The sequence below is a fragment of the Triturus cristatus genome, chromosome 1_2, assembly GCF_964204655.1.
Source record: "Triturus cristatus chromosome 1_2, aTriCri1.1, whole genome shotgun sequence".
In the NCBI taxonomy this organism is placed as follows: Eukaryota; Metazoa; Chordata; class Amphibia; order Caudata; family Salamandridae; genus Triturus; species Triturus cristatus.
The window spans coordinates 1081245869-1081261728 of NC_140580.1; the positions used below are offsets into that span (position 1 = coordinate 1081245869).

At 45.6% G+C, this 15860-nt stretch overlaps 1 protein-coding gene across 7 annotated transcripts in view; it reads right to left on the bottom strand.

Annotated features, from left to right (window-relative positions):
- GPSM1 (G protein signaling modulator 1) overlaps positions 1-15860 on the bottom strand; it is a 982732-nt gene that overhangs the window by 588414 nt on the left and 378458 nt on the right. For all 7 annotated transcript variants that reach the window (XR_014963238.1, XM_085613283.1, XM_085613273.1 and 4 more), the window contains one exon: positions 14087-14202. Coding sequence is in view for 6 of the 7 variants with exons in the window: in XM_085613283.1 (XP_085469409.1) it covers positions 14087-14202 (116 nt within the window). In the remaining variant the exon portion in view is untranslated. The remainder of the gene's footprint in view (positions 1-14086; positions 14203-15860) is intronic.

A 15860-nucleotide genomic window follows, 5' to 3' on the forward strand; every position in this document is an offset into this window, starting at 1 on the left:
TGCAGACCCCTATTCCCTCCCTCTTGGCTTGCCTGTTCCATTGTAATGCCCCTGATCCGTCCCTTCTGCCCTTTATGGTCTGTTATGCTGCAGCTTTCTCTCCTGTCTGTCCATTATGGTCAGCTAGCTACCATTGCCTCTTTCCCCTCTGTTCTCTGTTGTCCATGTGCATGGTCCTGTTCCCTCCCTATTGCTTTCTATGGATTGTTGTGCTGCACTCCCGTCCCGCATGCGCTGTGTGGTGTATTGTGCTGCTACAAACCCTGATGCCTGCCCTGTAGGGTCAGTTTGGTGCACCTCTCCATGTTCCTCCTGTCCTCTGTTATCCGAGTCCATGTCCCTACCCCAATTCCTCCTGCCTACCATGATCCAATGTACCATACTTGCAAACATTTTGAACTTGGTAAGAGGGAGATTTTGAAAAAAACTGGGGTATTGATTTTCCCCTTTGAGTTACATTAAAAAAGAGGAGATTTTAGACAGGAGACAGATCAAGTAAAGCCCATTTGAGCTTAAAAACATTGGACGTTTCCTGGCTGAAACGGGTCTGTTGGCATGTATGGTTGTACTACCACTGCCTCTTCGTTCTGCCCACAATGGTCTATTATATTGCCACAGCCTCTCTTGCCAGTCCTGTATTGTTGGTTTGTTGCCCCTGCCCCCCTTTCCACTGCCCTCAATAGTCTGTTGTGCTGCCACTGCCCTTCCTGCCTGCCCAGTGTGGTCAAATTGTTGCCTCTGCACTCTTCTACCTGCCTTCAATTTTCAGAGTCCGTGCCCCTGGCCTCTGCCTCTCAACAGTATCCCAATGAACAACTAGATTGCTAACATTTTATATTTATTACAAAAGTGTGGAACGCCTGACATCATCTTGATGTAATCAAAACTGTAATACCTAGAGTATTTCCTTTAGAAATTACATATATGAGAGGGTCTTATTTGCATCAAAAGTATGGTTAGTGCTCTAAAAAACTAAAATGAGGACATATTTTCTGAGTTTTCAAATAGCGACAAAGAACTTTTAAATTATTTGTAATCTTTATTTGTTTTATCCAGTTGACCACTTGATTAAATGTTGCACCTAGGGGAGAGGATGTGGTGTTACTTCCAGAGCTGCAGACTTTGCAACTGGGGAACCAGGTTGGAGTTTCTGCTTCAGCTCAACATTCTGTGATTCTGGTCAAATCACTTAATCTCCCCATGTCTACAACCAAAATGAATTTGATCTTGTGTGATGTAACCAATGCTCATGTAAAGCACTCCAATACCTGACAAGTCTGCACTATATAAAACTGCAAATACACAGAAAATAAGTGTTTTGCACACTTCTGTCATTGGGCTACATGTGGGCTACATCTGGGTGATATTTGGGCTACATTTGGGCTCTTTTGTCTCTGGTGGCCATCTTGGGAGATTTATTTGTTATGAAGTTTACTAATTTCCTCATTTACTGCAGTCTCCTCAGTAGGAAATACTTTCAGTTTTTTAGTTTGGTTCCATCAAGAAGGCATTCACATGTGTCACACATTTGCCATAAATTCTGAATGTTAGCACTCTAGTTGCTCATTAGATCACTGTAGTAAAGCTACTGCTCACCAGGGAAGTCTGCTGCTGGTATTCAAAGTGCATGTTTCAGTCTGTATGTCAGAATTTTTTTATGAAATAGAAGAGGATTTGAGAAGTCAAAATGTGCCCTAATTTTTCTTTCTGCAGCACTAATCATAATTGCTATGGCAAAATGACCCCCTCAGTTTGTTCCTTTGTAAATTAAATGTTTTAAGTGTTACCACTTTATTCCAATCTAGATGGCTTCAGGTGTGCCATACTTTTGTCATAAGTAAGACTGTTAGCGCTCAAGTTGTTCGTTAGAACACTCTGGGACATTCTGTCATTGGGCTATAATTGGGCTACATCTGGGTGATATTTGGGCTACATTTGGGCTCTTTTGTCTCTGGTGGCCATTTTGGGAGACTTATTTGTTATGATGTTTCCTAATTTCCTCATTTACTACAGTCTCCTCAGTAGGAAAAACTTTCAGTTTTTTACTTTGATTCCATCAAGAAGGCATTCAGATGTGTCACACATTTGCCATAAATTCAGAATGTTAGCACTCTAGTTGTTATTAGATCACTGCAGTAAAGCTACTGCTCACCAGGGAAGTCTGCTGCTGGTATTGAAAGTGCATGTTTCAGTCTGCATGTCAGAATTTTTTAATGAAATAGAAGAGGATTTGAGAAGTCACTCAAAATGTGCCCTAATTTTTCTTTCTGCAGCACTAATCATACTTTCTATGGCAAAATGAACCACCTCATTTTGTTCCTTTTTAAATTAAATGTTTTAAGAGTTACCACTTTATTCCAACCAAGATGGCTTCAGGTGTGCCATATGTTTGTCATAAGTAGGACTGTTAGTGCTCTAGTTGTTCTTTAGAACACTCTGGGAAGCTGCAGTACAACACAAAGGAATCAACTGACAGTCTCTGCCCTTGTTGGGTGTACATGTTTTACTGAGAATGTCAGACTTCATTCTCCCATGACTGAGAAAGATAATGTGAATTTACAGAAAATATGCTCTCAGTTTAGCTTATAGATCACCTTCCAAACCTCTGTGGGAAAAGCATGAGAAAATAGTTTTCTCTCAAACATGTTTCATGATATCACAGCAGAAGGCTTTTTCACATGGTAAAATCACCTTAGAACACACCACAATTCCTAAAATGAGTATGGTACCATCAACAAATGATTTATAATGTAACTAAAGTCTTAAAACCTTCTATTAACTGCAAGGCTTTTTAATGAGGTGCTATCATGTATATTGGTCCCAAGATGGCTGCCAACACTTCTTGGATGAAGTGCTGGCAGCCAATCAGATCTCACGATGAGATGTGTGGTTATGCTCCGCCCAGATATATATATGATTTTACTTTTGATTTTCTCAGGAACTACTGAACGGATTTACACCATATATGCAAAAGGCACATGCCTGACCTGAGGACTACCTCTTTGCCAAATTTCAAGTAATTCTGTTCAGCCGTTCGGGCTGTACCTTCGACTAAAAGTCCTATGGGAAAATGCATGGGGAAAACGCGTTTTGGGACCCCCCTTTTTTCTCAGTCCCCGCTTGACGAATCACCCCGAGACTTTCAGGGTAGGAGCTGAGCGGAGCGCCCCATTAGTTTTGAAAATGTTACAAAGATAAGTCAACCGGCGCCAAAGTTATTCAAAATAGAATTTTCAGATTTCCTATGGGAACCCGGTCCTAACTATAACTATCTACTGGCGACCGCCAGTAGATAATATATATATATATATATATATATATATATATATATATATATATATATATATATATATATATATATATATAGAGAGAGAGAGAGAGAGAGAGAGAGCTAATCGCCTCCTGCTTGAAACACACAAGCATCATATAACACTTATACACAGATGAAACCCATTTCTATTTGAAAATGTCTAGAGACATTTAAATCGCAGTGGCATCCAATCATAGATAACAATGCAACATCTCAATTTTTTTTTTTGATAATCAAATTTATTGACATTTGAAAGAAACAAACGAATTAAAGACAGCATACGGTTACACAGTAGAGCAAAATCCATCCCCGGCCTACAGCAAGAATCCCAATCGTAATTGAAAAATTGCAAGATAGTCACTTTGTTTATTTATTTATTTATTTAGGAGCTTATAAAGCGCACTAATACCCGAAGGTGTCCTGGCGCTGAAATGCTGATTAACCCTGAAGACCGAGGATCTAATCCTTAAATAGCCAGGTCTTCAGCCCCTTCCTGAAAGGCATAAGTTCCTCCTCCCTCCTAAGATGTTGTGGAAGACAATTCCAAATGGTGGCGGCGCCAAAGGAGACCATCTTTCCACCCCAGTTGGCCTTTTTTATTCTGGGAACCACCACAAGGTTGTTTTCAGCGGAGCGTAGTGCCCTCCCTGGTACATACCGCTTAAAGCAGTCTCTCAAAAACTCTGGGCCAGAGCCTTTCAGGGCCTTAAAAACCGTACATATGGCCTTAAATTGAGAGCGTCTGTGAATCGGGAGCCAATGTAATTTCCTCATTCCTTCCCTAATTGAGACAAACTTAGGGGCACCGGTCAACAGTCTTGCTGCCGCGTTTTGAACCACCTGTAGTCTGTACAGATGTTTTTTCCTCAAATTGAGGTACAAACTATTACAGTAGTCGAGGCGTGACAAAACTAAAGCAGAGACGGCTAGCCGGAAACCATCCTTGGGAAGGAAGGATTTTATCTTCCTAAGAATTCTGATAATATGAAAACGAGAGGAAACCACAGCGCTAACCTGACCACCAAAGTCCAATTTCTGATCCATCAAGACGCCTAGGTTCCTAGCTTTTGAGGTAGGTACTGGTGGCTTCCCTAGGGCCTCAGGCCACATAGCTGGCGACCAGGTATATGGATTGTTTCCAAATATCATGACCTCTGTCTTGCCGGCGTTCAGTTTGAGGCAATTCGCGGCCATCCAACCAGCGATGTCTTTAAGACAGTCATGACACCTTGTTGTCATATCCACTTTAGATTCTCTATGGATTGATAACACGATTTGCGTGTCATCAGCGTATGAAGTAAGTTGGAGGCCATAGGATCTAATCAAATCTCCCAGGGGACTAACGTAAACGTTAAAGAGCGTAGGGCTGAGGGAAGACCCTTGCGGGACCCCACATGGGAGAGCAAACGGCTTGGATACCTCAGCCCCCAGCTCCATGGTTTGGGTCCTATCGGTCAAAAAAGACTTCAGGAGACTCCAGGCCGTACCTACCACTCCTGTCTTAGCCAACCGGTCCATCATAACACCATGATGGACCGTGTCAAATGCAGCGGACAGGTCAAGCAGAATCAGAACTGCCTCTCCCCCCTGATCCACCGCCTCTCTCACTTTCTCTGTCGCCTTAATCAAGGCCAGTTCTGTGCTATGTCCAGCATGAAACCCGAACTGCGTTGAATCCAGGGCCTTCGTTCTCTCCAAGAAAAGGCTAAGTTACTTATTTATGGCCTTCTCAAATAGTTTTGCAGGCAGAGGGAGCCGCGAGATTGGTCTATAGCTGGTAGGGTCACTTTTATCTAAAGTTGGTTTTTTAATTAGGGGTAATATGGAGGCCACTTTCCATCTCCTAGGGTAAGTGCCTGCCTTAATAATGGCGTTGAATAACGGAGTTAACGTGGAGGCAATCACCACTGAACACTCTTTAAGGACTGCTACCGGACACGGATCACTAGGGGCTCCTGAACGTGCAGTCAACAAGAGACCAGTGACCTCTTCAGATAGCAGTGGGGTAAAGTCCCTTAGTTTATCCTGCGGCCATCCTAACCCAGCGTCACCCCTTTGTGCTGCAATACCACCCTCTCCATAGATTTCTGCGAAAGATGAGAAAATCCCTGCCACTTTAGTCTGAAAAAAGGTGGCTAAGGTCTCACACATATCAGCACTGGTAGCTGAAATAGGCGCCGATGGAGTTGTAAGTTTGGTTATCGTCCTAAACAACTCTCTAGAGGAAGAACTGGCTCTCTCAATTTGCTCCGAGAAGTATGTTTTTTTAGCTTCATTTATTAGATTTTTATAAATCGAGAGGCTCCTTTTATAGCTTTCTTTATTAGCTGGACTGTACCCATTCCGCCATTTCCTCTCCAATTTCTTGCAAGCTGTTTTGGCCATCTGCAAAGATTCTGAGAACCATGGTGCTGAAGGCATCGTCCTTTTAGGCATAAAAGATTTTTCAGGTGCAAAAATATCGCATGCCCTCTCAATCCACTTGGAGTATAAATTAACGGCATTATTCACATCCACTGGGATAATAGGGGCATTGCGACTTAGGTGATTCCCCATTTCAACCCTGTCAATCTTTTTCCAAGCCCGGCACAGAATCTTCGCCCTTGGCTTAGAACTGGACAGCATCTGAGAGTCAGGAGCAAGTGTGAAAATTATGGCAGCATGATCTGACCAGGGAAGAGGCAGGATATCAGTGATGGCAAGATCGGGTCTGTTAGAAAAAATGCCATCTAGGGTGTGCCCTCCTATATGTGAAGGTCCTGTCACCCTTTGTTCCAGCCCTCCTGCAACCATAAGTTCCGTAAGTTGCAGATTATCTGGGTCTGAAGGATCCTCCAAGTAGAAATTAAAGTCCCCCATGACGGTAAACGAACAGGCGCTGAGACCATCCTCTACCAGAGTACCAAGGGCTTCCAAAAACGTGCTTCTGGGTCCCGGGGGACGATAAATCAGAAGTGCTTTAAACGTATTCTTGGGAGACAGGCGCACCATGATAGATAAGGCCTCACAAACATTGTTGGAGGCTGTGGAGAATGCAGGATCAAGGCTATTGTGATAAATCACCGCAAGCCCACCCCCCCTTCCTGACGGTCGGTCTAGCGTGAAACAGAGGAAATTTGCCGGGAGAGCATTAACAATATCGGGGCCTGACGACTTGTTAGTCCAAGCCTCCGTAATAAAGGCAAGTTTGATCTGGTGTTGCTTCATAAACAGCCTGCATTCCAGGCTGTGCTTAACCAAGGACCTAGCATTCACTAACATGCATTTCCATGTTGGGACTTTCATCTCTCTAACCTGCCGGCCCTTCCTCTGTCTACTCTGTTCGCTGCCATTGGTGGTGAAAATCTTTTGTAAAGGACATTGACAGCACCTATATTTTTCCCACGACTCATTTAAAATTATCTCCGGACAAAGCCTAAGGCACTCTGCCTTCCCACCTTCAGGATTTAGAGATTTAAGTTGATCTGAGGAATATCTGCACACCTCTGAATCTCCTGATCCAGAGTAACGCGCCCTGAGCCCTGGCCGAGCGCGGACGGGCGCAGACGGGCTTGCCTTTGGCGCGACTTCGGTGCGCCGGCGGGGCGCCCGCTGCGCGCGTCCGCTGCGCGGTCGCGTCATGCAGTCAATTTCACTCTCCCGCCCGCTCCAGCGCCCAATCCGAGCCCCGTCCCCACCTCCCTGATTAACCAATGAGCAGCCTCTCCTCTACGTTTCCGGAAGGAGCGGGAGGAGGAGCCCCAGCAGCCCAAGGAATTACGTGCAAAACCGTTCAATAGTGCAATAACAGCTTAAAAGTTTTTAAAACAGACAGGTTTTAGCAGCACATTTAAAACATGATTACCAACACAGTAAAAAATGTTTCAAAACTAATTCACATTTAAAAGCTAGGAGCTACGCCTGGCGGGTATAGTACACAACCCGGACTCCAGGGATCAGCCCCGCGCGGTCGCGTCAGCAGTCAATTTCACTCTCCCGCCCGCTCCAGCGCCCAATCCGAGCCCCGTACCCACCTCCCTGCTTTAAAAAGCAATATAGCGATACAGGAGAAAGGACATGCGCACATCTCAAGACAATAGATTCAACCATTTGCCCCATATCTTATGAAATTTCTCGGGACATCCCCTGGCATCAAAGAGGGGTTGTTCTTGAGACGCGCACCAATTCACACCCTGCTGCCACTTTCTTACGGTAGGGGGTTTGGCTTGGGCCCAGGCCCCCACAATGTCTCACTTGGCCACCACCACCGCCGTGCCCAAAAAACACTTATCGGCTCTGGAGCCATCTAAGCCATCAAAAACTCCCAGAAGAAGGCGTATGGGATCGTGAGGGACCTGCCACCTCAGAACTTGCGTAAGCTCCAACTCCACACCCAACCAAAATAGAGCAAGGGCAGGACATAACCATACCATGTGGTAAAAATCGGCCGGGGTATGACTGCATCGTGTACATTCTGGGGAGGGGCGGAGCCCTGCCCTGTGCAGACGCGCAGGAGTGAGATAAGCCATATGGAGGTAATAAAGTTGGATGAGGCGCAATTTAGAGGAAATTCTCAGGGTTTTAGGGGCCATAAGGGCATCACGCCAGTCCGCTTCCTCCAGGGGACCCACCCAAGGCTCCCAGCGGGCACATATCGAATCTAAGGCGGTAGAGCCATTGTTTACGAGGGAGCGGTAAATCCGGGACACCCCTCCCCTGCCCAAGTCCCCGATCATAACCTGAGCCTCCAGCGGGCTAAACTCAGGAAGTGAAGTGCCTGGAGTGATGTGTGCAGTAAGGGCGTGGCGGAGTTGGAGGTATCTGAAAAATTGGGTAGTATGAAGGGAGTGACGCTGTTGCAGATCGGTGAAGGCCCTGACGTGATCGGCCACCCAAACATCCCCAAGCACCGAAATCCCGACCAAGTCCCACTAAGAAAGCCCTCAAGAGACGCTGTCTCGCGCAGCCACGTGCCGTGCCACAGAGGTGTGTGTTGGGTAAGTTTCTTATCCCATCCTGTGTAACGCAGGGTTGAGCGCCAGGCCATCAGGACCCCTCAGTGATAGGTGGAATCGTTTGTGGAATGGGGGCCCCGTATAAGTAGGCTTGGAGTTGCGGAAAGTCCATAGTAATCAGCTCGGTCCGGTAGGCCGGGTCAGACCAGCCACCAGTAAACCAATCATGGACGACAGTAAGCCTGGTGGCCAAGTAGTAGAGATGGAGATTTGTCACCGCCATCGAAAGGAGGAATCCGGCAGTGGGCCAAAGCTATACGTGGTCTCCCTCCTCCCCAGAGGAACCTATTAAGCACCCCATCAAAGTCTTGGAACCAACTACCCGGGAGGTGGAAGGTGACATTCTGTAGAATATATAGGAAATGGGGGAGAATCATCATTTTAAAAAGTGCACCCCATCCAAGGGGGTTGAGGGGGAGAGATTGCCATTGTTTGAGGTCATGTTTGGCTTTCGCAATCAGGGGTGTAATATTAAGGGCCCATTCCAACTCCGAGAGCAGAGCCACCCAGATCCTGAGGTATTTGAATGATTGCCTCCGTAAAGTGATATTAGACTGCCAGTCAAAGCAAGCTCTTGAGGGATGGAGGGGGACCATAGTGGATTTCCTCGGGTTGAGTCTCAGGCCCGAGACATTCTCAAAGGCCTGGAGCACCTCCAGACAATGCAGGCCGGAACGTTCAGAGTCAGCCAAGTAAAGCACGATGTCGTCCGCGTACAGGGCGATCTTATCTTCCTGATGGGGGTCCCAAGAACATCCCTGGATTTGGGGATCATTACGTATGAGGCAGGCCAGGGGCTCCATCGCTAGGGTGAACAGGAGTGGTGAGAGAGGACACCCCTGATGCGTGCCTCTCTGAATTGAGAACGCTTCCGAGAGGGCACCGTTGGTCAAAACTCTGGCCTTAGGGTCAGAGTACAGGACATGGATAAGGCGTCTGAAATGGGGGCCAAAACCCATCATGGCAAGAATATCCTCCAAGTAGCCCCAATCTACCGTGTCAAAGGCCTTCTCGGAGTCAATGAGCAACAAGGCCAAGTATGGGGTGAGGAGGTGGCGGTGGCGGTGGGCCAAGGTGAGGTGAAAGCGTTGTATACAATGCCGAGTACCGTGTGCCGGCATGAAGCCACATTGGTCTGGATGAATCAATTGGTGTAGCAATGGACAGAGACGTTGGGCCAGGGCTGTGGCAAAGATTTTCATTTCATAGTTAATTAAAGAAATCGGACGATAGTCCGAACAGGAGAAGGAGGGCAGTTTGGTCTTGGGGATGACCACTATTGTGGCCAAGTCGGTCTCAGAGGGGAAGGTGCCAGTCTTAACCATGTGTTGAAAGAGGTCAACTAGGTGGGGCACCAATAAATCTCGGTACGCCGCATAGTACTCTTGTGGGAAGCCATCCAGCCCAGCGTCTTTCCAGAATGCAGTAGGGAAATGGCCCCATGAATTTCCTCCGGGGTAAGAGGGAAGTCCAGGTCAGCCGATTTGGCATGAGCAAGGCGGGGCAGTTGGACCCCCGCACGGTCCAGGAACCCATCCAAAGAGGAATCGGGGGGCCGGGCGGAGTAGAGCTGTGCGTAGTAGCCCGCGAAGGATTGAGCGATGGCCTGGGAAGTGAAGTTGTGGGTCCCATCTGCGTCTCGTATTTCAGGGATAATTCTGTTAGCCTTGGGGTAAGAGACCAAGTTATGAAGCAATTTTCCATTGTTGTCGCCCCATCCGTATACACAGGCCACAGAGGAACGCCATAGCATCTTGGCCGACTCCAGGGAGATCTGACGGATCTCATCCCGGAGTGCTGTAAGCTGTCTGGTGAGGTGAGCGTTGTTCGTTTCTGCGAGGGTCACTTCTAGCCGCAGGGCTTGTGCCTCAAGTTGGATCAGGCGCTCAGTCTGCGCCGCCCGTTTCGCATGTACAAGACCTCTGGCTATTCCACGTAGGGTAGCCTTACCGGCTTCCCATATTATGACGGAGGAAGGAACCGAACCCTGGTTGGCAAGAAAGTAATGCCACAGTTCTACTTCGAGCGCGTCCTTAATGTCCGTGTCTTGTAAAAACCATGCGTTCATTCTCCAGACCGTATGCACCCCATCAACAGTGACTCCCAAGCAGAGGGAGATGGCAGAGTGGTCTGAGATACCGCGGGGGAGAATAGAGATGGTAGAGACCTGTTGGCAATCAGTGGCAGGCAGGAGGACCAAATCAATTCGGGAGTGGGTATGGTGGGCCGCTGAGGTGTGAGTGTACTGTCTCGCCCAATTTCCCAATAGAGCTTTAACAAAGATCAACCACGGTACTTTCCGAACAAAAGCAGGGGACAGGAGATCACTTAGACCCTCACAAAACACTCCTAAAGCAGTTGAGGTCCATAAGTGGTGTCAATAAATCAAAGGTCTACTCTCAACTTTCTGTGCGGTTTCTTAATTGTCATATCCAGGTATACAGGAGTCAATGGAGTACTCAATGGGAGTGCCGAAAGAGATCTGATGAATACGTTTTCCACCACTGTCAATATACTGATGTCCGCATACCCCCATATTTCCTAGCCATACAGCGATGCTTTCAAAGCCCTTAGATTGTAGATCTTCAGGGCCAGGGAAACTATATTAGACACAGTCTTATTAGTATTCTTGGACATGTTCACAGTATGCTGTATAATTGCGATTTTTGTACTTGTAAAGCCCAGTTTAAAGTTGGTGTTAATCTTAACACCAGCTAATCAAAATTTGAATCAAATTCAATTGAGTCCTCTCCAATGTACATATTACATGTGCATTCTTTGACTTTGCAGGTTTGAAAATCATAAATTTGGTCTTTGAGCTATTTACCTCTAACCCATGCTCTGTACAAAATGTGTAAACATTTGTCAGACGCTTCTGTAAATCCTGTGGGGTTTTGGGGAGCACTAGGGTGTCATCGGCAAAAGGAGGGCAGGCACCCTCCACTCTGCCATTTTTGGAGAATCACACACGTCCTTGTCCAGCCAATCCACAACCCCATTTATATACAGAGAAAACAGAGTAGGGTCAGGACACAACCTTGTCTAACTCCGCCCTTGATCATTCTTGTGTCAGGTAGTTGGCCCCAGTCCCCTCACCTGTGTCCTACATAGTTATCTGCATGTAGGCCACAAGAATGGCCAACAGATTAGGGGGAGTACCCATCCTGTCCAAAATCATCCACAAAGTTGCCCTGGGAACCAAGTTGAATGCCGCACGCAGATCAACAAAGGTGACATACAGTCTGCCCCTGTTGATTGCTGTAGTCTTCCTATGGATACAGTTAAAGCGAAAGACCTGAATGATAGTGCTTATGCCACATCTAAAACCTGCCTGGAGATCCCACAACACATCATTATCCTTCATCCATTCTTGGAGATGCGCTAGCATCTGTTTGCAGAAAATCTTCTGCAGCGCATCTACCAAACTAATAGGCTGATAATTACTTGGATCATTACAGTGACCCTTCTTATACACATTATGCCAGGAATGATCCCTACCACATACCAAGATAATGGTATCACTATGCCCTTCAGGGCCAAGTAAAGGCCATTGGGAATCTTGTCAGGTCCTGGTGCTCTTGAAGCTAGGCTAGCCTTAATGGCCACCAAAAGTTTCGCTTTGCTCATATTCCAGAGTACTTTGATTTTTCAGTTTGGTAGCCAGAGACAGATCTACAACATCCCAGCATGATTCCTCTACACCCAAATATAAGTTACTAAAGTGCCCCCCCCACCCCCCTATCCTTGGGTTGGACAAAATATTCCAGTTCCTCTGGGTACCACTGACTTTCATAGCAGCTACTTTCCAAAATGTTTTGTTGTCTTTAATATTCATGACACAATGCAAGTTTTCCCATATGGTATTCTCCAAGGCTCTGTTAGCTTTGACCAATTCCCCATACACATCATCAAAACACTCCTGCACTTAGGTTTCACTGCAGTTATTGAGCCTGCTTTCGCTGCCCTACATGTTTTGTTGAACCAAGGTACTTTCTTCCAGTTTTTATAATCACCCATTTTTTCCTTTAAGCTAAAAGATCTTTGATCAATAAAAACAGTACTTTGTGGTCTCCCTGAAGGTTTAATACTATTTCCTCAGGGGAAAGGTCTTTCAATTTCGCTACCTCCTCTTCAACCTTACAAATGAATACCCCAGAACCTAGGGGTTCTTATCTACACATTCCCACCGGATGGCTTTACCATTATTGGTATGAGAAATATTCCATGCAGATGTACTACCTATAATCAGAGGTCTTTCTGCAATGTTTGCCAATAGAGTAAAGCTCAAGGCATTGTGATCATTATCAACCCTATCTATTACAATCATCTCATGTAAAAAAAGGCCATAATTTCATATCAATTGAAAAGTAATCAATTCGTCTGGAGTGGCCCAGTCTATTAAATGTGTGTCTACCTTCACTATCTGAGGAAGTTCTCCCATTTGCTGCTCTTAGATCATATCTTAACGCCAATGCCATCAATTGCACCTCCCTTGGTGTCCATTTCAATGGAGTCAGCTCCAACTGGGGAATTCTTCACTTAATATCATGTTCAGATGTTAGGTCTGAGGGAACAACCACCGACGGTTCAATGGTTGTGTTCAGATCTCCTGCCACTATTAGATTACCTTTCTCAGTTACCTCTAATAGGGTATTCTCAAACATGTTGATAACCTTGGACTCAACAGTGCGAGCGCCCACCCGGTTATATACATTTAATAATAATCAAAGAGTTGCCAGAGGGGAGGTCCACCCTAATCGCCAGTATATCTAAAGATCCAACAGGGATAGGTCTAATTTTACACTGGAGTGCTGTCTTAACCCAAAACACTAGACACCCGAAGGTCTTCCCCTTCCACACTGAGCAGCATTTAGGCAAAATGATGGGCACACTCCAAGACAGGACTTTTATCCGATTAGACTGGCCAACTTTCGGTGTGAGAGGGTTATATAGGAGAGAGGCCTCTCCCAACCCACACTTACTAATGACCGCGTTATCATTTACCAAGGAGTATTCCCCATCATTAGTCACCACAGAATTATCCCCAACCTCTCTTATTTCTGCAAAAAAGTTATTTCTTTCTCTGTGTGATGAATAATATGTAGCTGCTGACCACCGCTCTCTGTTCCCCTCTACACGTACCTGCTGAACGCTAGACCCCGTTCCTTTCAGTTTTGAACTAGGTGAATACCTCACTACATTCGCCTCAATGTGAAGGTGCTAAACACCACCCACTGGGGGTGATTTACAAAACCATCTATGTCTATGAGCGCGGGAATTAGTACTATAGGAGTACTCTTTTATGGACTCTTCCATGCCTTTCTGAAATGACCACGAAACATCAAACTCTTTAGTAGTAAAAGTGCAAATTCGGCACAGTCCTTTCTGTTTGTACTAACTACAAATTACTATTACCTGAAAATTTCCATTTTAGATGTCATGATGTAAAGTTCCCAAAGGCATGTATGAGTACGTAATACTATACAGGAGAACTCCAGTCCCTACTCCAAAATGCCTTTGTGAATCGCCCCCTCTGTTTCGATGTACGAATACTCCTCTTTGTCTCTCAATCTGCAGGCGAGTAAACCTGCTTCTAGCTCTTCTGAATCAAATCTCTCAACTCACCCTGTACGCCGGAAGACAATAATTTGCATGTTTATATTTTATCCCTAAATTCCTCTCCACCATCTTAAAAGTTGTATCATTTTTAAAGGGTAGAACAGCATTAAGATCTGTGTGGATCTTCATGTCACATATCATGACGGGCATGCAAGCGACTCACTTGTAGTACTCGGCGGACATGTCGAACTTTCCCAGGAATATGTAGGCATTGCCCAAGTTGCTGTAGGCCCGCCTCTCTGCCGCTTTGTCCCCAAACTCTTTCGCGATGGAGAGTCGCTAGAAAAGAGATTCACGAAGAGTCACTTTAGGAGAACCATTGAATGTTTCAGAATACAGTGTCTGGCGGAGGTGAGGCATGAAGATATATATGACATTACAAATCTACCAACAAGATTCTGCATTTCACATCTAAGGCATAGACTTTTGTGGTGGTGAAGAGGTTAGAGGACTTCTATATGAGACGAGCTTCTACTCTTGTGAGCTCTTCCAAAGAAGTGCTATCTATACCACTATGTGAGATTAAAGGTGTTCAAGGCAATGCAGGCAAATAGGAAATAATCTGTGGCCCAAACAGTTACATTATCTTGTCAAGAGGGTAATGTTTTGAGATGGAAATGGTGTTGTGCCAATTAAGGCATCAGATATTTACAGTTTTTGATAAGCAGGGGTGTGCCACGCTTTGCTGAATCAGATTTCTCATTGACATTGGCACTGGTGCAGATAGATTACGAAAGGTGGGAAATCGCTTCGTTTAATATTAAACCAATAATGAATTGGAATGGAAAGAACCTGGTGAGAGCTCCTTAACCATATATACAAATTGTATTGGGCATAGTTACATATGGACAAAATGTTACCTGCTCATCTCAGCAGTAAACAAGATTGAACTTTTCCACCACGTCCATCACCCCATATCCACCATCCACCATACATCGTCCATCATGATGGACTGTGGATGTGGAATGATGGATGAGGGATGATAGATGAGGGATGATAGATGAGGAATGATGGATGAGGAATGATGGCTGAGGAATGATGGATGAGGAATGATGGATGTGGGATGATGGATGTGGGATGATGGATGAGGGATGATGGATGAGGGATGATGGATGAGGAATGATGGATGCCGAATGATGGATGCCGAATGATGGATGCCGAATGATGGATGCCGAATGATCGATGCCGAATGATCGATGCCGAATGATGGATGAGAAGTGGCTGATGAGGAGTGAGGTATGAGGTATGAGAAGTGATGGATGAGGATGTCCTAAAATGGATGCTGTGCTTGCATTGCTGATCTTCGAGTTGAGTAATCTCCCTGGGTGAGGTCTGGTCAAACCCATGGGTGCATTTTCAGCAGTGGTGGGCTGCATAGGGCACTCCCCTCTCAGATGTGTATCCTTGAGCTACTCGTCTGGGGACTCTGAGTTGGGTGTGGATACATATGTGTTTAGGCTTCCTCACTAGGGAACTAGTCCCTTGGAAGGGTTCCCTTTGGTCAACCTCTCCTCCACTCCTGCACACAATATGGCAGTGGAAACATGCCTAGAGGCCTTGGGGATTTCTCAGCAAGGAGCTGCTTCAGATAAATAGTTAAAAAGCTAAAAATGAGCTTTTATCCCTTTCCGCCCTGAGAGAAGTTTTCACTTGTTTTTCTGATCACCAAATTGAAAGTTCTCAGGAGCACAGGGATAAAATATGTTTGCTGTGATATTACGGGGGGAAGGCAGGGAAAGTAGGAGAAATGCCAAGGTTGTACAGTGTATTTCACGGCTCTTGTGCTTACGTACTTGGGGAAGTGGCGCGGAAGCTCAATCAGATAAGCAATTGTTACTTAAAAAAAAAAAACACATTCAGCCTCTTAAACGAGGTACAAACATGTTTGCAATTTAGGTTTCACACAAAGTTTAAAAATTACCATCTTAATTGAACAG